This window comes from Mollisia scopiformis (genome assembly GCF_001500285.1).
Source record: "Mollisia scopiformis unplaced genomic scaffold LY89scaffold_40, whole genome shotgun sequence".
Lineage (NCBI taxonomy): Eukaryota > Fungi > Ascomycota > Leotiomycetes > Helotiales > Mollisiaceae > Mollisia > Mollisia scopiformis.
Genome location: NW_017263620.1, coordinates 357,217 through 383,626, shown reverse-complemented (window position 1 = coordinate 383,626; position 26,410 = coordinate 357,217). Strand labels below are relative to the sequence as shown.

Below are 26,410 nucleotides of genomic sequence, written 5' to 3'. Positions count from 1 at the left end.
TTGGCGTACTTCTATGGGTATTACTCTATTCCCCCATCCTGCAGTTAGCCCTGATATGAATCCTATTGAGAAGTGCTGGAGGAGAATAAAACAAGCTCTCCATAGGCGCCTAAGGCAGCCAACAACTGAGGTTCAAATGGTTGTAGCAGTATTAGAAGAATGGGACAAAATTCCTCAGGAATGGATCAATGGGCTTATTGAGCAGCAGGACTTCTGGGTACACGACTTAATTAAGCGATGTGGCTGGTCTACAGCTAATTAATTAATAAAATTCATGATTCTGATGCCCTGAACGCACGGACTTTTGTCCCCATGTTCGTAACGAGTAAGTCGCCTCGCCCCTGAAAGAAGCGAGAGCCCAAAACAACACAATACAATATATTCAGGATCGAGTACTTGCCCAGGTAGAGTACGGCAGGAAAGAGTAGCCTATCTCTAATCACCTGCTCAACTCTTCAATCTCGATATAGTAATCTGGAATCAGCTTTGCTAGAAGTCCGATCAACAGCATTGCAGAGATGATGAATATGGTTTTGCAATGGCGACATAAGCTCAACCCACACGGTTGTTGTATGAACAATTTTCCGTCGAGGCTGAGATCACATCTAGATTGTGGATCCAACTCGAGTAGGCGAACACTGCCAAGCTAGATCCAGAAACGCTTTCCACGGGTATCATGCAGCCGCAAGGGTCATGTTCGGTAGCGATGGTGCCTCCTGGCTGGGTTCCTTGGTGTGCAGCAGCTGGCCGGCGACACGGTCCTCGGTCTCGTAGGCTTGCAGCCAGCTTGCAAGACCGTAGCCAAAGTCGTCTGGCAGTGACGAAAAACCCCTGTACATACCCTTGCATTGGCGCGCTCAGGGAGCTTGCAGCACAGCACTTTGCGCTCAGAAAGTGTGCTCGACAGACGTGACTAAGTCGGTTCACCGACGCAATGCGGAGAAGGTGTGGTTGCATTGAATCTCAAACAACGTACGATATGCACACTGCTTTTTCAAGAGCATTCACCGAGGCAGTTCTTGAGGTACGTTACGGCTGTGCCCCCACCTGGAATTGCTCAATGTGGCAGTATTGCGAGCCTCTAGAAACAGGGTGATAACAGAACGCCCGGCTTAAGAGTGCGACCGCTTGTGACTTGAGCCAGGCTGATCTGCTTTACATCATGAAGTCATCACATTCGCGGTGACGGAACAAGACGAGAATTAAAGCGAGATGGTGGTGACAAATTCTAAGTCTGACATAAAACTGCACCCGCCGTCGGGTATCATTAACAAGCTTATTTTGTGTCCCAGAGGCACAGTCGCGAGGTCGTGCTTTTAACTTGGGAAAGTAGGGAGAGTACCTTAGCGGAGTGGGGTGCGTTCCTCGCGCTCGTAAAAGCTCTCCACAGGCTGTGGAGATCCTGTGTGTAAATGAGTCAGCCTGTTGGAGCCGGGAAAGTCGCCGATTTTGTAGGCGAAAACCACAAAAAAATCCAGCCACCTTATTCCCTGAGAGCCGGTGTGGTGGCGCCCGGCTTAAGCTAGGTATGCTTCGGCTTCTGTCATATTCACTACACTCATCCAGACTGACTCATATCCCTGCTCTTCTCTGCTTCCATGGTGCTGCAACCAGATTAGACAACTCCGGGTCGAATTGTGTGCGAGTAGATCCCACATCTCCACAAGCTGGGGGCACAGCCTTTTCGCGAAACACGGGTTCGCTCTCGCTAAGGTTGGTGGTGTTTGAATCCAGCCAGCATTCCATCACTAAAGTCGCGATAACTTCAGGTAGACTCAATCTGCAATTCAGAAGTAGTGATTGTGGAGGGTATTCCACGAACCTTAGCCACAACTAAGCCCTAACCACCGACCCACATCCTAGTTATCCAAGCTGACTTGCGGCCCATCCTTTCCCTGGCCCTAACCCTCTGCGGAATGTGAGTGTAGTTTGCTTCAATCGACTTTTCGACTTTCCTTACTTGCGCAAGCAGCTTTCGCAAAAGGCTTCTTTTTCATTCGGGCTACATTAGGCGATCGTGCATGTCAACTCCTCGATGGCTAGAGGACAGCACGCGAAAAGGACACGAGCACTCACGGACTACAAGTAATTTCCTGCGCCACAATACAGCCAGAATACTAGAAGTTTAAGTGTTTCATCGCGTCTTTTGACTCTATACGCGGTCGTCTTTAGCCACAAAGCACAGATACTGTCTTCTAGCCTATCGAGGAGTTGCAGACGCATAATTGTTGGACTGGTGCCCAATTTTGATAATCGGTTTCGGTTCCCGGTGCTTTTGTTAGGGCTTTACCTTATTGTCGGGAAAGCGAAGTGTTTAGTTAAAGTCGAAAATGCACTTGATTTCTTTTTTTCTTTCTTTTTTTTTGGGTTAGGAACAACGGTAAAATAATCCTTTCGGGATTTGATACTTTCGCTTTGATTGGATACTTCGTCTATCCTTCACTTTTTGGAAAGAGATTTAAGAGTCGGTCAGGAAGCGCCAGCCCGCTATTACGTGAGGTGGCGACCGAGATGCGGTCAGGGTGAGCCATAGAGTCATGCTCTGTTCCGTCGTACCGCCTCCGAGCAGTCCGGAAAGGAGATTTATATCAATATATGCATTATGAAACATTCCCAACGCATGGCGTCCATCTGAGTTGAAACTTCGCAGGACTTGGTATTTGAGTGTGGTCAATGTATGGTAACCTAGAATTCTTTTAATGTTCCGAATGCCGTGCCGCGTGCGTCGTTCCTGCATTACATCTCCCACGCAAGTTCATCGTCAACGAACCATTCGCTCTGAATGTTTGTCTCATCAGCATTCCAACATCGCTCATCACCCTTTCGCACGTATTAGGATTTGATGTGAGAATGCCACTTTTTCAGATACGTACCTTCGGTGTGACTGAGGATATAAGTCGACGAAGTTTGCCACATTTATAATGCAAGCAATTCAGCCTTGTTCAAGTCCAACGCGGCATTGAGACTTATCTCTACCTTGTTCTTTCCTGGTTAAATCCTCGCTATCACCATTCCTCATGGAAAAGATCCCTTCAACTGGATCACGCCAAAAGTCCGAAAGCAATGTTGCTTCTCCAAGACTAGCATCTACTCGGAAGCGCAAGCGCTTTGATCCTCAAAGAAGGCTTGAGGTAGCGAAAGTTAGGAAAGCTGGTGCTTGCTCTGACTGTCGCCGAAAGAAAATTGGGGTAAGCCACTGAATGGCCGACAAAGTGGGGCGGTACGCTGATATTCCGCAGTGCATTCATGCTCTGCAAGGAGGAGAAGCCAATGTCATGGCTCCAAGCTTGGCAGTCGTTGAGAAGGAAGTGTTCTCACCACTTCAAGCCATCTTTTATGCGCCTGTTGAGTGCGAATCATCATGTATCGAGCATGAAAAAGCATCTACAGCACCCAGCGCAAGCATTGAAGTTACGGACATCTCATCCCAGCTCACGATGATGACTTCCTTCCGGCAAAGCTGGACAGCAGCCCAGGCACCTATGCTTAATACTGCTTCCACAAATACCCCTCGGAGCGCTTCTGTTGTCAAAGTAGCACCACTAGACTACATCGATAAACCAATTCAGAGAAGTGGTGATTTGGGGACTCCATCTCAGAGCACGCAGACGAATCCACCACTAACCAGTTTATCCTTCGACGAAAGTCTCCAAGCAAGATTCCATGAACAAGAGGATAACGAACAGTCTCCCAATACAGCAATCGACCTAGGGCAAGCATCACATGCAGTATTCTCTGCCGAGGATCCTCTTCCAGTTTACTGGCCAAACAATTTTCCAGCTGAAGATGACTGTCTGTTCGATGAAGAAAGCACTGGCCTTGATTCATTCGAATCTTTGGTTACGCAACAGAACAGCAATGCATCCCCAACGATGCCATTATCCTCTTCCTCATCTGATACTTTCTTGGCAGGAAAATATGACGAGAGCCAGACTTCTCAGAATTTTGAGTTCTTCGAGACAACTTCAACTCATCAACCTTGGTGATTCCAATATGGCGTTCTGGGAGGAGCATCTGGTTTATGGCGGAGATATCGGAGGCTGGGTATGGCGCTGGCTGGAAAAAGCAGAAATGTATTTCATGTCGATTATTCGCTTAACTTTAGAGAATCTGAATCCCTGACTTTGCATAGCTGGCTGTGTCGTCGTTGTACTTTACTACAAGAGACTCCTCGCTCGTGCGCACCGATGGACGTGGCAACTTTGCATTGGTTCTATCTCGTCCTATTTCTGTGACAGAAACAGTAGACTACCCCTGAATCCTTGACCTCTTGAGTCTCGAAAAATTGAAATCAGACGGACAATTCGAGATTATTTTGGAAACGCATGAGAAGAGATGATGCGAACTGAACGTGTGGAGAGTGCGAGACAAAATTTCAAGCATTGAAGGCCAATCAGCATAAGGGCTACCAACTTGCACTTTAGAGGTTCATCGTATACCGGCATTTTGTTTTCATGTTCGCAATTGATCCCTAGAAAATAAGACGTCCAACACAGACTAAGCTTTGACCGCCTCTCGGCTCGGATAAATGTTTCCCCATCGCCACCCTCAAGGCTGGAGCTTCCTCCTTCAAAACACTTTCCAACAACACAACCGGTAGCCACGATGTCTAGCCCTCCACCAAACGCAACGTACGTGTCATTGCACTCCGACACGTACCTTCCCCCGTTTGTATCCCACTAACCCACCTCCAGGGTTTACGTTCGCAACCTCGAAGAGCGGATCAAAGTCGATCAGCTCAAGGAAGCCTTGACCGAGCTCTTTTCCGAGTATGGAGAAATCATCGACATCGTCGCGAAGACGAACTTGAAGGCTAAGGGACAAGCTTTCATTGTGTTCGATAGTGTTGAGAGTGCGCAGAAGGCCATCGATGAGGTACAAGGGTTTGAGCTCTTTGACAAGCCGATGCAGTTGGCGTTTGCGAAGACGAGGAGTGATGCGAGCGTGAAGCGTACCGGGGACGAACATGAATTTGAGACTCATAAGAAGAGAAGATTGGCGGAGAAAGGTATACTGCCCTGAATTCACATATTTCTAGTTTAAATGCTAATGGGTTGCGATGACAGACAAGAAGCTGGCTGCCGAGCAAGCAGAAGAACAGAAGCGTCTCAAGCGTGCTGCTCCACCTGGTGCCGTTGCAGATGTTGCCCGACCGATCAAGGCCACAAGAGGTGCTGGTCTCAAGTCTACGAACGCCGGTGCCGCGGCTGTTATACCTGACGAGTATCTCCCACCAAACAAGATTCTATTCGTGCAGAACCTGCCAGAGGAGTACGATATCGATGCTTTGACTGCGATATTCGGACGATTCGAGGGCTTCAGGGAAGTCAGATTGGTGCCAGGACGAAGAGGGATTGCTTTCATTGAATATGAAAGTGAGGCTGGAGCTATCACTGCAAAGGAGAACACAGCTGGAATGGCACTGGGAGCTGAGAGCCAGATTATGAAGGTCACTTACCAGAGACAATAAGTCGAATGAGCTTGTAGGATAGGGTGGGACAACTAAAAGCAGCCAATTGTCATTCATCAATGCTCCTTAGAATATGTGCCCTCTAATACTACATGCAAGTGAAGAAATTGGTACTTGGAAACAAAGAATAATGCGTGCTTCGTTCAGAATATAACATCGGCATCCTCCTGCTCGCCTAAGATGTCTTGGCTTCCCTTATTCTCCTTGTTGTCCTCTGCTTGGTTGGCAGCAGTCTTGGCATCCCTCTTCGCTCTCATTTCTGCATCTTGAGCAGCTGTGTCTCTTTGCTTCTTGTTTTGGACCTATGCCTTTCTTAGCATGAATTAAAGAAACCGAAACAGATGGATTATACCTTCTTCAACCTGAAAAACTCTTCTCTGTCTAGCTCATCAAGTTCGGAGTTGATGTCTGTAGTTGTCAGTAATTCTCTTTGCGGTGTCTGGTTGCATTACTAACATTTGATGGTGTTCTCCGTTCTTGGAATGATCACATGTTCACTATTCTAGTCAACAAGCCTCTTCTACAGTTGAGATATGCAACACACATAGCATTAACTATTCGCAATTAGCATGCCATTAATCGAATGAAATGTAGGTGAACTCACCTCTCCTGTTCACAACTTTGATAACCTCATCTAGGATCACAAATGCAGTCTACCACGTCAGCATACCCCCCAAAATAACTCAGATGTACCGTACCTGCAAACTTGCAAGCTCAACCAGAGTTTCAACAGCTCTTGCATACGTTTCCCGACATCTCTGGACCTGTTGCCCACCCTTTCCAAGACCAGTCAAACCGAAGTCATTGTTGCCCTCAGTAGTGTAGCTCTCGAATGCTGGCAAGAATACACCAGACACGTTCTCCTGCTTTGTTCGTACACGGAATCTGGCAGATTTGGCAGATTCTTGGACTTGATAACCAATGTCTCCTCCAACTGCGTAAGTAACTTCTGCTAAAGAGAAGGCTGCAATCTGCATAACTCGTCCCATCTTGCGTTTGGCTTCGTCAATTCGCCTCGTGATTTCTGGAAGATATTAACGACTTGGGACATTGGAAAATGTGTATTTTGTATACCTCGGAAACGCCTGTAGAATGGTTAGCTGTGCCCATATTCAACTGGTTACTGGGCATACTTCGTAAGAGCTTCACTCTTTCTCTTTAGCAGATCGTGACCAGTCTGAGCTCCCTTTAGCTTCGCTTTCATCAAACCCAACGACTGCCGAGTCGGGAAGACTGCTTCTCGATTCTATGTGGAGTTAGCATCGAGCTTCAACTGTTGACATGATTGTCTCACCTGAGCTCCGGACATCTTGACAATCTGGTGGAGTCAAGAGAGGGAAGTGCTCAAGACAAGATTCTCCAGGACAGAGCGTCTGGTGAATTGGCTAAGAAAGAGCCTCGCACTGAACGTCGATTGCTATTGTTGAAGCAACTGGCGATAAGAAGCTGCTTGGAGCTCCCCAACTACGTCGACCGACAGGCCCCAAAAAGCAAGGACCGCCAGGCGGCCGCTAGCCTCGAACCCACTTTAACTTTTCGAGCTCCCGATTGTTGACTTCACCCCACGAAAGAATGAATGTACGATAGCCACACGACCTCCCCAGATCTCTTCAAACTATGGCGACCGATAGACGAAGGATCAATGGGCCTACAGGCGGTACTTCTGCTCCTATCTATCTCAAGACCCTTACGAAAGAGGCAGAGGCGCAAACTGAGAGACCGACAAGAACAAGAGCACCCAATGTACTGAGAAAGATGTGTATGTATGCTTCATGTTCGAAATGACGAACCATACTGATTTTCTATAGTCCTGAAGACTGGGGTGACCCCGTCGGCTTCTGGTTCGGCATATCTCGAGCTTGAAGCTTCGAAAGCTCTCACTTCTACCAAGTCTGGTCTTGCTTCACACTCCATCTCTGGACTGAAACTCACATGTACTGTCCACGGCCCTCGACCCCTACCTCGATCCGCACCATTCTCTCCCCACGTTATCCTTTCTACCCACGTCAAATTTGGTCCCTTCGCAACGAGAAAAAGGCGGGGCTATTTGAGGGACGCAAGTGAAAGAGACTTGGGTGTGCACCTGGAAACCGCATTACGGGGTGTGATCATTGGCGACCGATGGCCAAAGAGTGGAGTCGAAGTCATAATCACAATATTAGAAGGCGAAGAAGACAGATGGTGGGGCGATGATCGTGTTGCTGAGGGACTTTCGGCTGGAGACTGGGGCATGATGAGCGTTCTCAGCGGCTGCATAACAGTAGCCTCTGCTGCGATTGCAGACGCGGGTATCGATTGTGTGGACGTTGTCTCTGGAGGAGTCGCTGCTGTGGTCAGGTCGGGTCAAGGGAAGCAAGTTTCAACAACTTTGGTGCTGGATCCAGTCCCATCTGAGCACCAAGAAGTTCTGGCTGCTGCTATTGTGGCTTACCTACCTGGAAGAGACGAGCTCACGGATCTTTGGGTGAAGGGAGATATTGGGCATGAGGGCCGGAGTTCAGGTCAGAGTGCTACTTACGAGGAGCTTGCAGATCACGCTGTGCAAGCTGCGTTGGGTTCACATCGGGTGCTTGTGGCTGCATTGAAAGAGACTGCGGATCTGAAAATGGGGAGATCATGATTTTTTATGATGCAATGTTCGACGACATTGGCGTTGGCAGAGAAAATGGTTGCATGGCATTGGACATTTTGATGATCCACCAGGAGTCTGGAGTTAAGATGGCAGATCGTACATGTTGTTGGAATACCTGTCATCCCCATAGAGATCTGTAAATTTTCAATGGGGTACGATACTACAGCCAAGTATCAACTTTCAACGTTCACTATGAAAGAAGCAAGACCTTGTTCGGAAGATAGCAGCAGGACGCCGGCATGAAAATCCATGGTACCTGCAAAGCTGCAGAATTGGCAAACTCAAATACTTTTGTTCTTTCCAACACTCTATCTCTCTTTCATCCTTGAAATGTTGCCGCTATAGCTTGTTCCTTTCTATATGAATACCCATATCTTGTCTCCTCTATCATCATTCTCAAGCAGAATCTCTCGTCACCATATCAAAAATACGCATATCAGACGATACTTCTCCCTTAGCGGTCTTTCCGACAGAATATGCCATCCAAGATCCAGCTTGACGAGAATCTCTGGTTTCTATACATCTGTCTTCAAAAATCAGACATGAAATCCGTAAGCTCTTCCCCCACACTCCAACTACGTTCATCCCTCACTCTACTTATGATCCATCGCTCCAGATTGACTTCACCGCCGTCGGTGCAGCCACCTCTCTCAAACCACCAGCAGCACGAATGCGTTACACCCGTCTCCGGCGTCAAATCGAATCCGGGACCCTGATCGGAACACACGGGACACCATTCTCCTCCCCAGCGATCCCAGAAGACGAGAAGAAGATCAAGGGAACTCTCAAAGTCTCCTATGCCCCTCTTCCCGGTGATTTTCCCCTTCTAACGAGACCACAGAAACGCAAACGCACAATCAAAAAAGAACCCAGCAACGAAGAGCCAGAAGAAGACAAGAAAATAAAAGCAGAGCAGAGTTCCGGGTACGAGAGCGATAGTTCGGGGATGGAGACCGATAGCGAGGAGTCGGAGGACGAGATGCCGTTGGCGAAGTTGAGTAAGAAGATGTGTTCTCACATTACCCTGCCTGTTGCGAGGGAGCAGTTTTCTGTCGCTGGGAAGCGGGTAGAGATGGTGCCAGAGTTAGAACTTAGAAATCAGAGAGAGCAGGCTGAGTTGCAGGCTTTGATTCCGGTGGGGAGGATCGAGTTGGATAATAGGGATGATGGGATTTGGGAGCGTGAGAATGTGGAATTGGATTATAGGGGTTTTTGGAATCAGAGGTGTGATAGGGTGGTGGATCAGAGGCTGGGTATGGTTGGTGGTGAGGCTAAGCCGAGGAAGTCTTTATGAGGGAAAGGGGGAGTTGCGATTGAGGACGTGAGAATGTTTTTTGAAAGGCCCTTAGTATGGATTGGTTTTTGAGGGTTTTATTTGTCACTGTCTCGAGGGTTCGAGACGGACCTGTTACATCTGAGGATTGTCAGGAAATGATGAGCCGGACGGCAAACGAAGGCTTTTGGGGGGCACCGAAGGAAAGATAAGCTGTGATGGTTACGGATGTTGCATGCATATCGCTTTCTCATTGCTATTTCCAACAGTGACTCGGGAAGATTGTGTGTTCATGCTTCCAGTCTATCAAACATACAGTACAAAGGAAGTAAGTGAATGAATCCGTTTCACCACAATGCCCGCCCCTAACTCCATTTGCTAGTTCCATGATATGCATTGCTCCTTCGAAATCTATGGTACAAAAATCCTCGAGAAACTTGCTACATCCCTCCGGCAGCACACGCATTTGTCGAAATTATTCATCGCTAGTGTGACCCTACAATCATCGCAAAGACTCAAACATCGACATGGCCACACGATAATGCTTCTCGGTGAGCTCTGGCACACAACGCATTGTGGACCTCCTTCACCCATGCCAGAAGCACCTCGCGACCATGAGGTTGCCTGCGTCGATACAGTTGCGTTTTGAAAGCTGCGGCGTGAAATTATCAAGTGCTCGAGAATCTGTGCTTCCTCTTCCGGTGTAAGCTTGCCGGAAGGCAATGATGGCTTGAAGTTATCAGGGCGATGCCGGGTAGAGGTAAGCACTTTCGCTCGTTCTCGTTGGACAATGTTTCGGTATCGAGAGCGAGTCACAATGTTGTCACTCGCAAGATGGGCTGCGAGAGCTTTTGCCTCAGCTCGCTGTTCAGGCGTCTTGGGGTTCAAGAGCTGTGCAAGATCTGATGCGTTTAGAGGGGTGTCATTCAAGGGTGTTGAATCTCTTGAGAAGTCTGGGTATCTCTGTGTTGGGGTTCTTCTACCATCATCGTTCTCGCTCTCCGAAACCCACTCTTGCTCATCGTCGGTAGTTGTTGTCGAGAAAGAAACAACGCTGGTGGTATCTTCATCGAGCTCCTGTTGACCCGGAATGAACTGGCCACTGCCATCGTCCGCACCCCACCATCCACCATGCAACCACCAATTGTAAAGATTGGAGTCAAGGTTCTTCTCCTCGGCTTGGTTCCACTCTCCACGTTTTCTGCGCAGTGTCTCCCTCATCTCAGCCTCCACGTCCACATGATCATCTCTTGGTAGTGTCAGTTCTCCATCGATACTAAGAAGATAAAACTTCAGCGAGTCGGGATCACTGCTATCAGGTGTCTGAGTCTCAGCCTGACTCTTTTTTGGCATCCTAACCAACCAGACAAGCCATTGAGGTCTAGTTCGGAAGCCTGCCCCGGACAGGCATTTTAGAATCAGAGAAGCCCACCAGCTCAGTAAAAGTCTGCTGATTCCCAAGAAGAATTCCAATACCATAACCCATCGACCGCTTCTCTCTGTAGCGCCTACACCATTTAATCCAGGTCCTTGTCCCTCACGTGGCTTTCCCAGCTTTGGTAATTTCTTCGCCGTCATTTCTCTGGCATACCCACTGGATGACTTTTGTAACAGATCCATCGGCTGGTCGTTAGCAGCAACGAGCCCGACATTGTCAGTCAAACCATCGGCAGAACTCGAGTCCGGATCATGTAGTCGGAAATTTGGGCCAAGCCACTGAGCTCCCACCTGCTCAATTTCTCTCAAGCGGTCCTCCTCGAGCCACGTTCTTTGCTTGATGCTAACTCCTCGACTTTCATTTAGGTATACTGCTTCACTTGCCATTGTCATGACAGCAAAGCCAGTCCGCAGTAACGCTGTATAGAAGTCCATGTGTAATGTGACCCTTATGCTAGAAAGTTGTACGTTGGCTTGCATGTTGTTATGTGCAGCAAGAAACCGACGAACGAAGGTTGATTGATTCGCTGGGACATCGGCATCATCTCCATTTGCCTCCTCGACCCGTGGAGGGGCGAGAGCCGATAGAGCCAGAGCAGCTACATAGATGAAAGAACAACCTATAATGCCGCAAAGCACCAATACGTGAGGAATGAATCCAATTATGCACACGGTTGGAAATCTTAGAAGACTTTGAGTTCCCAAGTCATCGTCCAAGGAAAAGTTCCAGACGCTTACAACAATAGCAGCCATGAATGACAACCCCCAGAACCCTGTATTCGCGAGCCTGAAACGACCTTGAGCGTTGAAAACCGCGAGGATGTGGCTCGTGAGGTGATTCATGGCTGATAGAAAGCCTACAAGTAGAACTTCGGGAGTGGTATTAACTTTCCTCATGATCATCGATCGAGTAATGGCAATCTCAGTAGCTTCAGCAGTTGATGTCGAATTTGGCCAACCTGCAGGGTTCGTGCTTCCGAAGGACCCAAAGCCAAGTTGATTTCCAATTGCAGCTTCAGCCTCAGCAAAGGCCAGGGAGTGCTCAAAGAGAGTCATTCCTGTCTCTCCGGCCACCTGGCGTCCTTGCACGGCACATGAAATGGTTTCCACGAACTGACTGAACGAAAAGCTCTTGAAAAGCGGCCAAAGTAGGGATAGAGAGCCTGTCAATTGTGAAGTATCATCGTCTTCAAGAGGGATCATCCGTACGGCTAGACATGACTCTTCATCACTTGCCCGGAACAAGAGCGTTTGACTGAATTCATGGAGAAAGCCACCGTTCTGAGTGAAGTATAGCGCTGAAGTCTTCGAAGCATTTCCCCAGCGTAATTCGGAAAAATCAGGAGAAGTCTGACATTGTATGGATTGAAGCAGAGACCGAGCTTGGACGACAAGGAGCAGTATTGGAATGAGTCGAAGAGCGAGCCGAACTTTCCAAGGGAGGACGAGGTTCCGTCTTGTCGAAGCGTAGACATAGGTCCTATTCAGAACAACGGCTACTATTACACAACCCAAGGCCCATTTGCTTGTTGCGTAGCTGAAAACGTTGGATATGCTCCGGACACCTTCTAGTGTAAATCGAGATGTGATTCCACCGCCAGGCTCATCCGCGTCTATCAGGATCTGTGTGCCTGTCTGGATAGCTTGTCTCGCTGCTTGGCCTCCAGCAGCGGCTGTAGTCGCTGCATCAACTATTCCTGCCCCAGTGGCCTCTGGTATAATACGTTGTCCCAATCTCCCTCCCCCTAAGATATTGTCGAGCGTTTCTGGATAATTGAGGAAGGAACCAAGCTTCATAAACATTCGCGGGCCAGCAAGGGCTAGATCTTTCGCAGATGGGACATATTGAGTGGCATTAAAGGTCCAATTCCAAGACCCAATGTCGAACTTGTGAGCGTTCTCAAATGTTGCGGCAGCCATGGTCCGTTGCGGCGTTGGATGTCTGTCAACAAAATCCGAGACTGCTCAGCGGCGGCCTTTCGTGAATCGTCGGATCATGGAAGAATACGATTCCGCATTGTAATAAGATACAAAAATAGAGAGTATCAGTTCGGGCACCTTCGTTGTCAGCAGAGAAGTGGTTGTCGCATTTTTGGGGTGATTGATTGATGATGCGGAAACCAGTTTCCCCACGTCTCGGCTCGCTGTCTCCGAATCAGGCATAACGAAGGCAAGCACGTGTCAACAATATTATATTACTTTGAGCATGCAGAGAGATGGACTTTGATCTAGTTCATTCAAAAAGTCTCATAAGCACTGGATTATTATATAGCTCTACTTCATGGTCCAGGATTGGCGCTCTTGAAAATCCTACATACCGCCCCATTCAATACAAAATGTCCGAACATTGTCTCCCCACTCTCCATCCGTCTCTGCCTCTGTGTCTTCACCACCGATAAGGAATCCTTTCTTCACAGCTGTACCTAGACGACCTCCTCCTATCAGATCTAGCATAGGAATCTCTTGATCCCATTCAAAGCTCGTAGCCAAGAAGTGACTATGGAAACGGAGAGGGTCCCCAGGATACACATTGTAATTACATCCGAACCGTAGACCTGGCATGATATAGTAGCCGCGCGAATGGAGGTGAGCAAACAGCGAGTATGACAAAGGCACACAAGGGTCCGGTGGCGGAGATGGATTCTGGGGTAGTGAAGGAGAAGCGTAGCTTGTGGTAGGTGTAACAGGATAGGGTTTGTTCGATGCGAATGCAGTTCCTTGTCGACTAGGTGAAGACCCTTCTCCTCCGAAGATCGAATCTTCTTCTTGCGCACCGCTTGTATCGTGGAACGAAGTGTCTGGCAACTTATCATCTGGAGGTTCTGGTGTGCCTTCAGCAGGAGACTCTTTTTTCCCTTTTGCTTTCTGAGTAGCTAATCGAGACAACGCCATCTCGGAGTTCTTTTTAGCTTGCTCTTGTGTGGCTTTTCGCGCCTTGAGACCAGCTGAGCGCAACGACTGCAAGTACTTCTGCTTATCCTCACCCTTCATTGACTCGTACCTTTGTTTATGCCAAGCCAAGTCGTCCACGATATAGGCAACTTCTTTCTGGACCAACAACTTAGCTTCTTCGGGCATGAGCTCCATAGGTAGGCCGTGGAATATATTCTGCTGAGGGTTCTGTGGGATAGAGCCGATGAGGGTACCGCATATGTGGTGAGTTCTGCGCAGGTAAGTTACGACATTGACGTCGAATAGCAAATATCTGCCCGATACCAAAGAAATTGGTATAGGCTCCGAGACGGACTCGAAAGACTGGGCCATCTTGATAGGGTGTCCGAATGGAAACTGTCACTGTATGATATCAAGTCAGCGACAGATTTTGGCAGCTTTTCCGAGTTTTGAAAGTGGTCAAAAGCGGATCATAAATTAAAACATTTTTTGAACATCATGTCCAGTTATACTGGTGTCAGGGGATTGACAGATCGGTTTTGTAATCATATCGAGAGCGAACAAGAAATAGAGAGGATTGGGGATTGTGCTTACCAAGTGCAGATTTGTTGTTGTGTTGGAAGAAGTTTGAAAGGAATTTCGGAGTCATTTCGTGAAAGCTTTACTAGCGTGCGGAAAGGTCCCTAGGACGCCATTCCATTTTTGGACAGCTTCACTTCATCACCTCAAATGTAGCGAGAAGAGCTTCTAGAAACATTTCGTCTCTTAATACAATTTTGCATCGTCTTACAGCACTCGAAGATTACGATGGCCTCTCTCTGGCTTCTAGCTATCTTGATTGTTGTACCGTTAGTCCTGTTCATAGGCATGTGACCCCTTTCTTCATCCAAACTCAACTACATACTAACTATAATACAGCTTGGCTTGCTGTATCTTCATGCCTTGGAGATAATTTCAGACTTCGAGTTTCGAATGTCAGTATCAATCCTCGACAAGCACTGTTTGATAGGAATTATCTACGAACTGTCACTTCCAATGGTCATGGCACGTGGAACCAAATTGAAATGGCCGATATGCTAGGAGAAAGTCCAAGAAGCTCTATGGATTCCGAGGATCGATAGATCTTGCATCTCAATTTCATTTGTGCATATGCACCTTTCCTCCGAAGATGCCTAGATCCGGCCCAGAGCATCATATTGGCATCATGGGCCACTCCCTACCGCTGGCCATTGTTTCTCCAAGCTCCCGAACAACATCCCAGCTTCATGAAGGTCGTCATTCATTACATCTTCTACCATCTCAAAATTCGATGTCAACCTTTGTCGCCTTCCCATGCTCATGTTCAAGACCTCCTTGCTGAGCCTCCGTGTCTCCCTCGACTGGTGGCAAACTGAATGGCTTAATTACCAAACCCTTCCTGCGACTCAAGGTGAAGGCAAGATCATCTCCAAATCCACTCGCCTCTCCACCTCCGCCGCCTTTCTCATGAAATATTGGTAGACGATGAATTTTCAACATTCCTTGCGGAGGCTCCTCGTGTACGGTGGCAGCTCCTGGTGTGGATTTCGCTGGCAGGGCACTTGAAGGAAATGGCGATAGTTCTAGTACTCCATCACTCAAAAGCTCCATCCACCGTGTCAAGCCAGTTGTTCGAGGGTGGAGTGTTACTGGCAAGGTGATTATTGCGACTACCTGTGAAGGATATTTGCGAAGAAGTGCTCGCAAACCGTGGAGGAATTGAAGAACATGCTCGGGTCTTGAGCTTTCTGGTGGATACAGTGCGGACGAAAGAAGATTTGGGATCACTACGCGATGTACTGTGTTTGGCGATACTGATAGCTGTGTGCTGAGATGGTTCAAGAATCCTGTGAATGGAGACACAGACGTGTCTAAATCTTTGAATTCGAAGGGTGGCCGTGTGGTTATTGGAACAAATCTCATGGGAGATGGTGAAGGCAGTAGAAGCTTCTTGCTGAGGTCAAAATCATGACAGAACACGGCTGTGCTTGACGAAGCTTGTGATCCTGGAGACTGAGGGGCTCCTCTCTCTTGAAATAAATCAGCCAGTGTTCAGACTATTGGAAATAAGAACATACCTCGTGCACTGCCAAACTCTCCCAACCTTTCATATCTCCAAGCAATCTTCATCTTTTCCTCATTCACCATCTCACTACCTCGTCTCGAGACCTCTCCTGTACCGATGCCAGGCAATTCTCGTCCCCATCCCTCATGCATCCCTAAGACATGCACTTGATGTCCCTGCACTACACCTTCAGCTGCAAAATATCGAGTCAGATACCCAGCAAAATCCGTCGTTCCATGCTCTTCAATGAGCAATGACGTTCCCAGAGCTAAGCCTGCATGACCAGCAAGTAATCCATCCAGAGAATGGGTTCCGGTCGATGTTGTTAAGCGGCCATCGAGAGGCGAGGGTCGAAGGCCGGGTGGAAGGGCTTTGTTTGTTGTGGTAACTTGGGATGCAGTGGAATTAGAGCCTGCTTGTCCGACTACGACTGCGCGCTTTCTGAAGGACATTGTGAAATGATAATCTCAAGTCAAATTTGAGGTTGAGGTTGCGCCAGTTAGAATTTTGGAAGAGTGTCGTTGGCAATTGGAAGGTTCGGTAGAGGTTTTGGGTCTCCTTCCTTTTTGGAGAGTATTTGAGGAATGGCAAAAAAAAGTGGCAACATTCAAGGACAGCCGCCCTTATCTGACTAAGATTTTGACCCTGCAATAGAACAGCTGAGAATTCCCTTACTACCCAAAAAGCAGTCTTTTTGGGAGAATGTCCCCGGAATGTATGGAAATGAGTTACAGCTTTTGACAGGCATAAATACTCAATCGCTGGCGGACATTGTCAACTTGAAAAGGTTCTTCTAAGTGTAGCCGTCAGGATGACAGATCCTGGTGTGTATGAAAAGGTATTTGCAAACAATCCTGAATAGCACAGACAAGCTTGTTTTGTAAGGTGCAATATCACACCCTGAACGTATAAATTTTCGGCCTCACCTCACTTCGCACGTAAGAGTGAATGTTAAAAGAAGCGAGTCATGACTCATCCAATCAAGGCTTGCCTTTGGAATTTCTCGAGCTGCATTTTAGCATTGCGCAACAACTACTCACACGTCTCAATCATTGATCCCAATCAAATGCGGTATTAAAAATTACAAAAGGGTTGTAGTTGCATGCGCATAAAGGCTCTGAGAGCTGCACGATGACTTTACTGCGATTCTACGAAGCCAAGCTAAAGCGGCATGGGAAAGAGTCGTGGTGTGGTGCATTCACAGCTATTTTAGTTGATTTCTTGCTGTAGCAATGGACTGATACTCACCGTGGCTCTGGAAGGACTAGAGCATCTTAGGAACACACTCTCCAATGGGTAAAAAGTGGCTGTTATTGACCAAGTGCTCACTTCCCAATTAATATATAGAGTTGTTAACAAAGACATAAAATCTTTCAGAAAATTGTTATATAGATGCGTTTTTTTAAGTATTTTCTTAAGATCGTTAAAGACGGATTGCTTTTTAAGATATTGGGCGTCGAAAAACAATATATTTAGTACATTGAATTTAGATGTAGGGTACTGAAAAAGCCACTCTTTACCTCGCGACACATCTCAACTAAAACAGCGGCCAATTTTATAATATACTGAGATCTGACTAAACGTAGAGCATTGTGTGCAATGCATTGATTTTGATGAAAATGTAAAACAGCTCCTTAAGAGTAAATGCCCAAGTTGTATTATTATTTCGAACATGCAGTCACATTTTAGTGATCTCGCGTATCGAAGGCGGCCACTTTTTCACCCTGCGGAAGATCGCCTTCGGAACGCAACAACTCATCTCCGTCGCTTCGCGCCTTGCTCCGGGACTCCTATCGGAACGCAACAATATTTCTCCGTAGCACCTCTATCCGAGCCCCACTACATCTAAAAATGTTCCCCAAAAGACAACAAATCTATTTCTGCATCCTCGCAATTCCTGCAATCCGACTCACACAATGGCTTCAGCAGGAGATTCGCAACTCTTCGAAGAGGCCTTCACAATCACCACCTTCGACCAATCCAAATACGACCGGGTCGCGCGTATTGGAGGCACTTCAGCGGATTCGCAAACAGTAATGACCCTCGATATCAACACCGAGCTCTACCCCTGCTCCGTCGGCGAAACCCTACACTGTGTGCTTGCGAGTTCCCTCAATCTGGACGGTACGAAGGATGACGGCAGAGGCTGGAGAGATGTTGCGCGCAGTGGACCGGGTGGAGAAACTTCATTGGCGGATATGTTCGAGTATGTGTGTCACGGCAAGATCTACAAGTTCGAGGATGGGGAGGACGGTCAAACTATGTAAGAAATATCTTGGGTCGAGGCTTGGATAGAGCTAATTGGTTATAGCAAGGCATATATCTCGTTTGGCGGTCTTCTGATGGCTCTTGAGGGTCCTTACAAGAAGCTCACTCCTCTACACGTCGATTACGTCTATCTCCTTTGCAAGAAATGAACGATCTCTATTTGCGGCATGGATTTGGGTGGTTCATATGATGGCGTTGGGGGAATACCCGAAAATGGGCGTTGTTTTTAGCATGGTTTTAGCATGAGATTATGAACGTGCCCGACTTTTAGGACATTCAATGCATGGATTTCAAACCAATTATTTTGCCCCTAATGTGACTGTTGAATGTTCCAAAAAGTTAGGCACATTAGAAAGCTCTTAAAAAGTCTAAACTTGAACTTTGATCCGAAGGTTACTTTGAATGTCCTGGCAGATTAGGGACATTAAGGACTCGTAAATCTAGCACTTGAAATTTAGTTCGAATGTTTTTCTGAATGTCCCATGACTAGGAAGACATTCAAGGCTTTTAAAAGTATAAATCGAACCTTGTTTTTAAAATTATTTCGAATGTCCCATGGTTAGACAAAGATTTTGGCTCCTATAATTTATAGCTTGAGTTTCGACCTAGACTCATTTTGAATGTCCTGTGGTTAAACGGACATTTTTGACTCATAGAAATTAAAGCTTGAATTTCGTCTTGAACTTAGTTCGAATGTCCTCGAATGTCCTATGGTTGGAGAGAAATTTTCGATTCCTAAAATTTATAGCTCGAATTTCGTCCTGAAATCATTTCAATTGTCCCAGCATTAGATGGACATTGCAGGTCTCTCTAAAGTTCTTAGTCTAGATCAAACATTTCGAATGTTCGGCCACTCGAAACATTTACCGCTAACAGGTCCTCTCAAAAGATGGGACATTCAAGAATCCTCTACCAAAGCTACTTAGCCAACTCCCCTCTATGCGGCCCAGGAAACTCCAACTCTCTATGTAACCTCTCTTTAATCTCCTTTAAATCCTTCTCATTCCCCTCATTCAGAATCCCCCACCTAACAAAGAAATCCAACACCAACAACGCACAATTCGGCTTAAACTCACCCCTCCCAAGCGCCTCCTGAACCTCCTCAACACCCATCAACTCAAACCCCTCCACCTCCCCATCCTTCGGTTTACACTCCACCCCCACCGGAATCTCCAAATCATACACATACTCACACTCCGGCTGCACCAACCCCGTCTCTCCCCCCGCCCTCTCATCCCTAATATACACATGCGTAACCGTACCCACCGCCTTCAAATTCCCCCTTACCAACTCTTCAGGAAGGGAAGCCTCCTCATCACATTCCCGCACCATAGCATCCAACGGAAGCTCCCCAGACGGCAAACCGCCCGCAACCGTATTATCCAGCATCCCCGGGTACGTACTCTTATCCCTCGCGCGTCTGGGCACCCAAAGTTTAACCCCAAACTTCGCATCCGGCACTCGCGCGAAGCCCGTCATATGGACCCCATAAGTAACGACGCCAAACAGCGGACTCGCGCTCCGTTCAATATCAAACAGAACCTCATTTTCCGGCCCATAAACGGCGTATAACTCATCTCGCCATCCCTCGAGGATCGAGAACGTCTTGTGTTCGCGCCAGTAGGCACAGGTGGCGGAGATGGCGGCAGAGCGTTCAGCGCGTGTGGGTTGGTTGAAGGCGGATATGGTGCGGAGGCGGCGATTTACTTCCAGCTCGCCTTTGAGGCGGATGGGGACTTTGGCTAGGGCGTTGAAGACGGGTTCGGTGATGTAGCCGATAGGGATATCGTTGGAGAGGAGGGTGTAGAGGGTTGCGAGGAGGGAGGCGTGGGCTGTTGGGTCTTTGGAGGGGTGGGGGAAGCTGTGGGGTATTAGTTGGGTTCGGGATTGAGTTGTAGAAGAGGATTAAGAGTATGTATAGCTTGTCCTACCTTGGGCTGTCTTGTGAAGCTTGGATGGCTTGAAGATTTACCCCGCCATTTGCAGAAAGACGATGTAGAGAGAAAATGATAGAACTTACACGTCGCACTCATTAACGAGATCCAGATTCGACTTCATGATTTGTTCTTTGCATCCAATTCTGACCTCCGGGACAGAAGTTATGGTTGTTGTTATTGTTGTGGAGACAAACCTTGTTTCCAGAACTTTCAAGAAGAAGCTCGCGGAAGCTCTGCTATGACATGGAATTATGACAGCTCGAATCAAAAGCAGAGTTACTTCCTTAAAATTGCAGTAATAATGATAATTACTTTCTTTAGTGAATTTAGTGCGCTAAAGAAGCAAGATTATTTTCTCAGACTATCAACCAAAATACCAAATATAAATCCGTGCCCCGCCTCGTCCACACCAAACGTCTTCACCCACCATCCTCACCTCACGCCTCACATATAAACAACCACAACGCCTGCCTCCTCCTCTCGCAGACTTCCTCTCACTAAATTCTCACCCCGCGACTCTTACGAACCCAACATCTTTATAAACAAACCCTATTCCAACCCACCGCCCCAAATGGCGCAACAGCAACAACAACTCCCACAACTATTCGGCATAGTACGTCTCCTCCCTCCTTTTCAGCTTTCCCTCCTTCCCATATATCCCCTAGACTGACAATCACAGATCCCAACCTCCCACCCCTGCCTCACGCTCCCCACCTCCGCGCCCACCCCAACCTCCTACCTCTACACCCTCCCCCTCCCCTCTTCCCGACCCTTCTCCCACATAACCGTCTTCCTCCTCCCAGGCATAACCCTCCCGCCCGCCACCGCGGCCGCGGTATACATCTCTCTCCCCTCCTCCTCCACCCAATCCAACCAACCGAGCCAGCCACAATTCAGATTCCTCGGCGGCATCGGGCCCGGCAAGGAGAGTGCTGTGTTTAAAATCTCTGGGCTAGGGGCAGGGGGAGCTGGGGGAGGCGGAAATGGCGGAGGGGCGGGAGGGGAAGTGGATATGGATTCCGATATCCCGAGTAGCAGTAGTAGTAGTAGCGGCGAAATAACGTTAGGAATATCACTCGAGTCCGCGGATTCCGTATCCGCACAAATATCCGCTCTCCACTCCACCACCTCCACCACCTCCTCTACCTCCAACCCCTCCTCCTCCGACTCTCAAGCCATGATCTTAGCCCGAGTAGGAGGAGGAAACACAAACCAAGAAACAACAGTCAAACTCGCCCAAAAGATAATCAAAAACGCGTTTAACTTCCTCGCGAGCTTTAGCGGGAATACGGCGAATGGGATCGAGGTCGTGCCGTTGAAGGCGTTTGAGGAGTGGTGGCGGAAGTTTGAGGGGAGGGTTCGGAGTGATGCTGGGTTTCTTGAGAGGGGGGAGGGGGATTGAGGGTTGAATGGGCGGGGATGAATGGATGAATTGAGTGGGAAAGGGAGGAAGAAAGAAAGAAAGAGGGGCTTGAGATGTGGTTGGTTTGAGGTGGGAGAAGAGGGAGGAAGGTATGGGAGGAAGAGAACGGGGATAATGTAGTGATGAAGGGGGTTTAGAGATGTTGAGATGAGAAACGGAAGAGGAGAAATAAAATAGACATGATGAGGAGTGGGAAGGATAGTAACTGAAGTTCGCTGCTAAGAGTACAGGAGACGTAAAGACTACCGGTACCTTTGAGCCGATACATACGACATAACAATGCTGAGATGGGAGGATAGAAGTTGAGAAGGAATTCGGAATATTTTGCGAGAAAAGACGGTTTAAGTTGGGAGATAATGTATGAATGTAATGTCGGGATGTATCGAGAGGTGGATGAAGAGGTAGCTTAAGCTAAGGGGAGTGAGTAATTGACTGGATTGAAAAATTTGTGTAAACAATAGGTAGAACAGCTGAAGCTAAGTATCGATTATATTTGACACTTTCTGTATGCAACAGGATAGTAATAGTGGGTATCAAGAACCGACTATTACCTTTGTACAAACTCTAGCACAGAAGTGTTAGAATTAGATAACTTTGACCGAAGGCACTATGAAATGGATAATTCACAAACAAATGTATTCTCAGAAGTTGATATATTCAATTACAATTCCTATCCCCTTCCTAGTCCGACCCATAATAGTATTATAGGTCATGCATGCTCGCCATGTTCGGCCCGTAAAGTATCTGTACAAGAATGATGCACTCATCCTTCATTCCATTCAATTCAAAGCAAACCTACTGCCCACCCGGGCCCACGAAAACTCCAATGATCCAAACAAAGCGCCTCGCTAATTATTGTATGTGTGATTTACTCTTCCAGCGGCGTCATCAAGGGACTTTTCATCCTCGTTGGAGATCCTGTCCTGCTTCTCCTTCCCGCTCCTAGCATTTGGAGGTTGGGAGCTAGCCTTTCTCGACTTTCGGTTCGGACTACCAGTCCTGCTCTGTCGAATGCGTTGACGTTGCTGAGGTGGTTCAATCCTAGACCGACTCCTTCTACATTCCCTGCTGTTCCTTCAAAATAGTTTCCAGAGTCGAAGTTAACGACATTCATCTTTGGGGTAGCGAGGCCAGATGTACGTCCTATCCTAGAACCACCACTGCTGTCAGAATGTTCGTTGTCATCCGAGTCAACGTCTCCGAGTTCAAACTCATTTGCAGCTTCTCCATCTTCGAGCACACGTTCGTAGTTGCCAGAGCTTCGTCCGAAGAGTTTGCCTGTACCGAAGAATCCTCGTCCTCCCTTTCTAGGGCTTCCTGGTCGTCTATTTCGTCGTAGGGCGTTGACGCCTCTGTAGAACCTCATTCTTCGTTCTCGTTTTCGGAAGAAATAGCCCACAAAGATCAAGATGAGCATGAAGAGCAGGAATCCAGGAGTCGATCGGGAATGTGCCTTCTCGGCCAAGTCCTCAGCAGCCTCTGTCCAGCTATCCTCTTCTCCAATGGGAACAGGATTTGAATTTGATCCAGCTTCTTGGAATTCTCCAGCGCCGATGTTTGGACCAAATCCAACTGGTCCAGCTTCTGGTGCTGATGGTGGAACTTGTCCGGCCGCATAGAGTACCATTTTCCCTAGTGTCCAGCTCACTTCCATTCCATCAATCTTGTTCACGGCTTGGAATGGATCCAGGAATCCTTTGTCTTTGGCGTGAGCTGCCACTTCTTTGGTGCCATTGTAACCAGATCCATGCGTACTCTTCTCGATGCCGATCCTTGGCACCCCGATACCGTCGTGCAGAACATTGATCAACCAAGAAGCCTTAAAACACACTTCTTGTGCAGTCTTTGCATCCACCTTTTTACCCCATTTTTCAGCTATAACATTCTCCGAAATATCGTCCCATTCCTCGCTGCAAAAGTCCTTGACCATCCGTTGATATGTTGTGAAGTCGTATGTTTTATCTTTGTGTGCCATTTCGAAGACCTCGTGTGTTGTATGCCAGTACTCAGAAACGCCCACAAAGTGATTGACCTCGAAATCTATGGCGGGAACATGTTGACCGTGCAACAAACATGGTTGATCCGCACAAGGAGCATCTTTCTCGAGCAGAGGATATGTTTGTCGGAGACATTCATCGAACAATCCTGTACCGACCAGAACCGGTTCCGAGATATCAACCCCATCAGTCACTTTGCCTTTGAGTGTAGTCTTGAGACCTGACGGTAAGCAGGGATCTAGAAGCTCATGAGCAGCTTTCGTGTATGATGCATCCATCAGTGCTTCCACATATCGCTCTCGGGCTTGATTAACACCAAATCCTAACCATGTGGTTGTGAACACCCTGTACTCTGCGGCATCACCGTTCAGCGTCCGCATTCGAAGAAGTTTCAGGTCATTTGCGTGTTTCTCGGCCTCAGTACTATTTGGTGCAAACGCAATCTGTGCTGATGCACCACCCATATCCAGGAATCCGTATGTATGGTGACCTTTCCCATGGTTGTGCTGATCTGGATTATCGAAGCCTCCTAACAGATAGTTCGCAGCGATCCATCCATACAGACCCTCCGTCTCCCCAGGGATAACCTGAATGTGAAGATCGCAGTCGGGTAACGAGAAGTCAGTGTGCTTTTGAGCATACGAACAAATCTCACTCAGGAGCGCCTTTTGCTGTATCGGTTCTAGCAATCGTACACCTGCTGTCGCCATCAAAAATATGGGTGTATCCTTCACTTGGTCTTCGGGAACAATATTCAATGCGTGATCCAGGAGCTCCTGCAGATGTTCTGGCCCTACATCCCCTGGCCGGTCACCGAACGTCGACACTCCTGGCTTGATCTTCTTGGTATAGGACGACTTCGTCTCGAGCTTTGGCAGACTCAGTAGCTCGTCGGGTTTCGCATCTTGTCGTGCTCTCGCCGCGTTGAGCCATCGATAAACGTGGACTCGAGTTCCTGACGAACCCGCGTCCAGGATAACTCCCCATCGCCCTGCGGAACAATCAGTAAAAGGTCGAAGAAGCGATGTCGAGCACAACGCGACGTACATTTACCCATGAGTATCGATAGAGGGTGCGTTGTGGTGGTGGGCTGCCAGCTTCTCAGGAGAGCGAGCCTTCTTCTCAATCGAGTCGAGGTTAAAGATGGCGTGGCTGGGATGATTGCGAAGGCATTGATCGGGACAGAGGGTCGCGATGAAAACGAATGTGGGCTGTCCGAGACAGCTGAGGGGAGAAGATGTGTACAGTACAGAGTGCGATGCGGCTGAGTGGATTAGATAAATACGGCTCTCAATGGAGAACGATTCGGGGTTTTGAACGAGCGTTGAACGAATGTGGTGGTGGTGGTCGCTGGTGTTTCTAGTTGGAGAGATTGATGGGGGTACGCAGCTCCTGGGCAAAGTTGTTATCTGAGAGAGGCCAAAGGGGTCAAGCGTGCCGGAGTGGGTGCAGCGCAGGTGCATTAGCGGACCGCCTACGCTGCTGCAGAGGAGGACGAAGACGAAGAGTGGGGCAACTTTTTAGCCTTTTGCTGCGCTTGGTGGTGGTGGCCACAAACTCTGCCTTGCAGGAACACGCAAAAACATTCACTCCTGAATGGAGGAAAACGTTAACAGGAGTCCCCGAACTATTTTAGGGCCGGACCTTTGGCAGGGTGAATAACGGACTACTGTATACAGGAGCATTATGAACGCTGCAGTCTCTCGTAACCACAGAGATCTCAGCACCGTACAGTACATGAGAGTTGAGATGGTTCGTTCATGAGGTGATACCCGTCGATATTCTCTATGCGAGGCTAGATAACGACAAACATTCAGTCATCTACACCAACGCACGATATATTGCTTCAGAGAGATTCTTTCTGGATCAATAGGGTAATTCTGAATTTTTTGAATCGGCAATTCAAAGGTGCGACTAGAGAAAGTCGCCTTTCTCTTCTCTAAATGTACCCAGCTCTGCCCTGCTTACCAGGGATGTCTCGTCTCATTTTCCGTATCAGGAATCTTCACATGTTAACATCACACCTCTCCACGATAATCTGATCCATCCCGAGATCCACCAGGTCGTCAATCTGGTCGATATTTCGTGTCTCGCGTCGTATATCCGTCTGTCTATCTTATCTCGTTGTCAATCCCTCGCTATCCTAGGTGACTTCATGAATCACAGACGATTCGCAACACATCACCCGGTTCGTGGCAAGACCACGGTCCCCAACACACAACACACAACACGCAACGAGACAGACAGACATCCCTCGAAGCGCCTCGCATTGAAATATTCCCGCAGGATCTCAAGAGCACTCATGCAAAACCCCCGTACGGTACTCGTAAACACCAACCCAACCCACCAACAACCTCATCTCATCACATCACATCACATCACATCAGAAAAGAAATCCTCCTCTTACGCATCCCATGTTTCGTCTTCTCAGCCTTTTCTTCGTCCCCGCCCGTGATAGGACGCCCAACGATTCATGACAAAGCTTGACTGTACTTCGCACCTTAGCTCTCACTACTCCTGCGCCAGCCCAGCCCTTCTCTATGCTACTGTACTGTACCTACGACCGACCAGAAAACTTAATCAATCGCTCGCTCGCTCGCTGCTTATCGCTCCTCGTCAGGGTCTCGGGAAGGCCGCTCAAAATCAGTCCTCTCATAAAACTCCTGAACCGCACAGATTCCTCCGGTAAACACTGGATCCTACGTATGATGCGCTTCTCAATCAATGCCCATTCCTTTCCTTGCCCTTTCCCATGTTGCTGTTCAAACAGTGACATCACTCTCTCACAGGATGCGATGCTCGACTTGGCAGGTTCGGAGGCGTTTCCGTTTTGTAGGTATTTATCCGTTGAGGGGGAGCGCCGCGATCTGCAGTTTGAGGAGTCGGGCCGTTGTTTGCTAGGGGTGTCACGTGAGTGAGGAGAGGTTTGCGTCATTTGAGGGGTTGATGATAAGAGGTTAGTTTGGTTTTGATGATGGGAAGAGATATTATTATTTGT

General features: G+C 48.0%; 12 protein-coding genes across 12 annotated transcripts; 6 read left to right on the top strand and 6 right to left on the bottom strand.

Annotated features, from left to right (window-relative positions):
* The first annotated feature begins 3,404 nt into the window (after window positions 1-3,404).
* On the top strand, window positions 3,405-4,096 carry LY89DRAFT_692254 (uncharacterized protein). Its single transcript, XM_018216498.1, has one exon. It carries the CDS (start codon window positions 3,438-3,440, stop codon window positions 3,984-3,986), a length of 549 nt encoding a protein of 182 aa, XP_018061260.1. The 5' UTR covers window positions 3,405-3,437; the 3' UTR covers window positions 3,987-4,096.
* A 494-nt stretch (window positions 4,097-4,590) lies between these two features.
* Window positions 4,591-5,558, top strand: LY89DRAFT_692253 (RNA recognition domain-containing protein). The gene is made up of 3 exons (XM_018216497.1): window positions 4,591-4,631; window positions 4,695-5,008; window positions 5,067-5,558. The coding sequence occupies exons 1-3, from the start codon at window positions 4,606-4,608 to the stop codon at window positions 5,468-5,470; spliced, it is 744 nt and encodes a 247-aa protein (XP_018061259.1). The 5' UTR covers window positions 4,591-4,605; the 3' UTR covers window positions 5,471-5,558.
* On the bottom strand, window positions 5,489-6,920 carry LY89DRAFT_632368 (ATPase). The gene is made up of 9 exons (XM_018211302.1): window positions 6,765-6,920; window positions 6,604-6,716; window positions 6,545-6,555; window positions 6,169-6,494; window positions 6,075-6,123; window positions 6,015-6,024; window positions 5,927-5,967; window positions 5,823-5,878; window positions 5,489-5,772 (listed from the first exon to the last, which is right to left on the bottom strand). Exons 1-9 carry the CDS (start codon window positions 6,777-6,779, stop codon window positions 5,614-5,616), a joined length of 780 nt encoding a protein of 259 aa, XP_018061258.1. The 5' UTR covers window positions 6,780-6,920; the 3' UTR covers window positions 5,489-5,613.
* Window positions 6,921-7,035: 115 nt separating this feature from the next.
* Window positions 7,036-8,351, top strand: LY89DRAFT_661546 (exoribonuclease family protein). The gene is made up of 2 exons (XM_018212609.1): window positions 7,036-7,229; window positions 7,279-8,351. The coding sequence occupies exons 1-2, from the start codon at window positions 7,088-7,090 to the stop codon at window positions 8,088-8,090; spliced, it is 954 nt and encodes a 317-aa protein (XP_018061257.1). The 5' UTR covers window positions 7,036-7,087; the 3' UTR covers window positions 8,091-8,351.
* Window positions 8,352-8,551: 200 nt separating this feature from the next.
* LY89DRAFT_726300 (uncharacterized protein) lies at window positions 8,552-9,222 on the top strand. The gene is made up of 3 exons (XM_018219044.1): window positions 8,552-8,653; window positions 8,719-9,100; window positions 9,148-9,222. The coding sequence occupies exons 1-3, from the start codon at window positions 8,579-8,581 to the stop codon at window positions 9,195-9,197; spliced, it is 507 nt and encodes a 168-aa protein (XP_018061256.1). The 5' UTR covers window positions 8,552-8,578; the 3' UTR covers window positions 9,198-9,222.
* A 381-nt stretch (window positions 9,223-9,603) lies between these two features.
* Window positions 9,604-12,920, bottom strand: LY89DRAFT_692250 (ubiquitin-protein ligase-like protein). Its single transcript, XM_018216496.1, has one exon. It carries the CDS (start codon window positions 12,730-12,732, stop codon window positions 9,787-9,789), a length of 2,946 nt encoding a protein of 981 aa, XP_018061255.1. The 5' UTR covers window positions 12,733-12,920; the 3' UTR covers window positions 9,604-9,786.
* A 113-nt stretch (window positions 12,921-13,033) lies between these two features.
* On the bottom strand, window positions 13,034-14,332 carry LY89DRAFT_632359 (SEN34 subunit of tRNA-splicing endonuclease). The gene is made up of 2 exons (XM_018211301.1): window positions 14,299-14,332; window positions 13,034-14,106 (listed from the first exon to the last, which is right to left on the bottom strand). Exon 2 carries the CDS (start codon window positions 14,074-14,076, stop codon window positions 13,123-13,125), a length of 954 nt encoding a protein of 317 aa, XP_018061254.1. The 5' UTR covers window positions 14,077-14,106; window positions 14,299-14,332; the 3' UTR covers window positions 13,034-13,122.
* Window positions 14,333-14,780: 448 nt separating this feature from the next.
* On the bottom strand, window positions 14,781-16,686 carry LY89DRAFT_692249 (PAXNEB-domain-containing protein). The gene is made up of 2 exons (XM_018216495.1): window positions 15,801-16,686; window positions 14,781-15,752 (listed from the first exon to the last, which is right to left on the bottom strand). Exons 1-2 carry the CDS (start codon window positions 16,237-16,239, stop codon window positions 15,004-15,006), a joined length of 1,188 nt encoding a protein of 395 aa, XP_018061253.1. The 5' UTR covers window positions 16,240-16,686; the 3' UTR covers window positions 14,781-15,003.
* A 970-nt stretch (window positions 16,687-17,656) lies between these two features.
* LY89DRAFT_661535 (DNA-directed RNA polymerases and 3 polypeptide) lies at window positions 17,657-18,375 on the top strand. Its single transcript, XM_018212608.1, has 2 exons — window positions 17,657-18,050; window positions 18,099-18,375. The coding sequence occupies exons 1-2, from the start codon at window positions 17,704-17,706 to the stop codon at window positions 18,202-18,204; spliced, it is 453 nt and encodes a 150-aa protein (XP_018061252.1). The 5' UTR covers window positions 17,657-17,703; the 3' UTR covers window positions 18,205-18,375.
* Window positions 18,376-18,973: 598 nt separating this feature from the next.
* Window positions 18,974-20,158, bottom strand: LY89DRAFT_661532 (thiamine pyrophosphokinase-related protein-like protein; the record flags this gene model as incomplete). The annotated part of the gene is made up of 2 exons (XM_018212607.1): window positions 20,076-20,158; window positions 18,974-19,916 (listed from the first exon to the last, which is right to left on the bottom strand). Exons 1-2 carry the CDS (start codon window positions 20,111-20,113, stop codon window positions 18,974-18,976), a joined length of 981 nt encoding a protein of 326 aa, XP_018061251.1. The 5' UTR covers window positions 20,114-20,158.
* A 405-nt stretch (window positions 20,159-20,563) lies between these two features.
* On the top strand, window positions 20,564-21,394 carry LY89DRAFT_743531 (uncharacterized protein; the record flags this gene model as incomplete). The annotated part of the gene is made up of 2 exons (XM_018220960.1): window positions 20,564-20,605; window positions 20,672-21,394. 2 exons carry the CDS (start codon window positions 20,564-20,566, stop codon window positions 21,392-21,394), a joined length of 765 nt encoding a protein of 254 aa, XP_018061250.1.
* A 444-nt stretch (window positions 21,395-21,838) lies between these two features.
* Window positions 21,839-24,628, bottom strand: LY89DRAFT_399990 (uncharacterized protein). Its single transcript, XM_018207258.1, has 2 exons — window positions 24,460-24,628; window positions 21,839-24,403 (listed from the first exon to the last, which is right to left on the bottom strand). The coding sequence occupies exons 1-2, from the start codon at window positions 24,467-24,469 to the stop codon at window positions 22,284-22,286; spliced, it is 2,130 nt and encodes a 709-aa protein (XP_018061249.1). The 5' UTR covers window positions 24,470-24,628; the 3' UTR covers window positions 21,839-22,283.
* Window positions 24,629-26,410: the final 1,782 nt, after the last annotated feature.

Excerpts from the sequence above, each read along its gene's own strand:
- LY89DRAFT_692254 (XM_018216498.1), top strand. The coding sequence starts at position 3,438 with ATGATGACTTCCTTCCGGCAAAGCTGGACAGCAGCCCAGGCACCTATG.
- LY89DRAFT_692253 (XM_018216497.1), top strand. The coding sequence starts at position 4,606 with ATGTCTAGCCCTCCACCAAACGCAAC. Across the intron at positions 4,632-4,694 it reads AGCCCTCCACCAAACGCAAC|GGTTTACGTTCGCAACCTCG; the intron begins GTACGTGTCATT and ends ACCCACCTCCAG. Across the intron at positions 5,009-5,066 it reads GAGAAGATTGGCGGAGAAAG|ACAAGAAGCTGGCTGCCGAG; the intron begins GTATACTGCCCT and ends TTGCGATGACAG.
- LY89DRAFT_632368 (XM_018211302.1), bottom strand. Across the intron at positions 6,124-6,168 it reads TTGAGCTTGCAAGTTTGCAG|ACTGCATTTGTGATCCTAGA; the intron begins GTACGGTACATC and ends CTGACGTGGTAG. Across the intron at positions 5,879-5,926 it reads AACGGAGAACACCATCAAAT|ACATCAACTCCGAACTTGAT; the intron begins GTTAGTAATGCA and ends TGACAACTACAG.
- LY89DRAFT_661546 (XM_018212609.1), top strand. The coding sequence starts at position 7,088 with ATGGCGACCGATAGACGAAGGATCAATGGGCCTACAGGCGGTACTTCT. Across the intron at positions 7,230-7,278 it reads CAATGTACTGAGAAAGATGT|TCCTGAAGACTGGGGTGACC; the intron begins GTATGTATGCTT and ends GATTTTCTATAG.
- LY89DRAFT_726300 (XM_018219044.1), top strand. The coding sequence starts at position 8,579 with ATGCCATCCAAGATCCAGCTTGACGAGAATCTCTGGTTTCTATACATC. Across the intron at positions 8,654-8,718 it reads AAAAATCAGACATGAAATCC|ATTGACTTCACCGCCGTCGG; the intron begins GTAAGCTCTTCC and ends CCATCGCTCCAG. Across the intron at positions 9,101-9,147 it reads GATGCCGTTGGCGAAGTTGA|TTTTCTGTCGCTGGGAAGCG; the intron begins GTAAGAAGATGT and ends GCGAGGGAGCAG.
- LY89DRAFT_692250 (XM_018216496.1), bottom strand. The coding sequence starts at position 12,732 with ATGGCTGCCGCAACATTTGAGAACGCTCACAAGTTCGACATTGGGTCT.
- LY89DRAFT_632359 (XM_018211301.1), bottom strand. The coding sequence starts at position 14,076 with ATGGCCCAGTCTTTCGAGTCCGTCTCGGAGCCTATACCAATTTCTTTG.
- LY89DRAFT_692249 (XM_018216495.1), bottom strand. The coding sequence starts at position 16,239 with ATGTCCTTCAGAAAGCGCGCAGTCGTAGTCGGACAAGCAGGCTCTAAT. Across the intron at positions 15,753-15,800 it reads AGAGTTTGGCAGTGCACGAG|AGAGAGGAGCCCCTCAGTCT; the intron begins GTATGTTCTTAT and ends ATTTATTTCAAG.
- LY89DRAFT_661535 (XM_018212608.1), top strand. The coding sequence starts at position 17,704 with ATGGCTTCAGCAGGAGATTCGCAACTCTTCGAAGAGGCCTTCACAATC. Across the intron at positions 18,051-18,098 it reads GGGGAGGACGGTCAAACTAT|CAAGGCATATATCTCGTTTG; the intron begins GTAAGAAATATC and ends AATTGGTTATAG.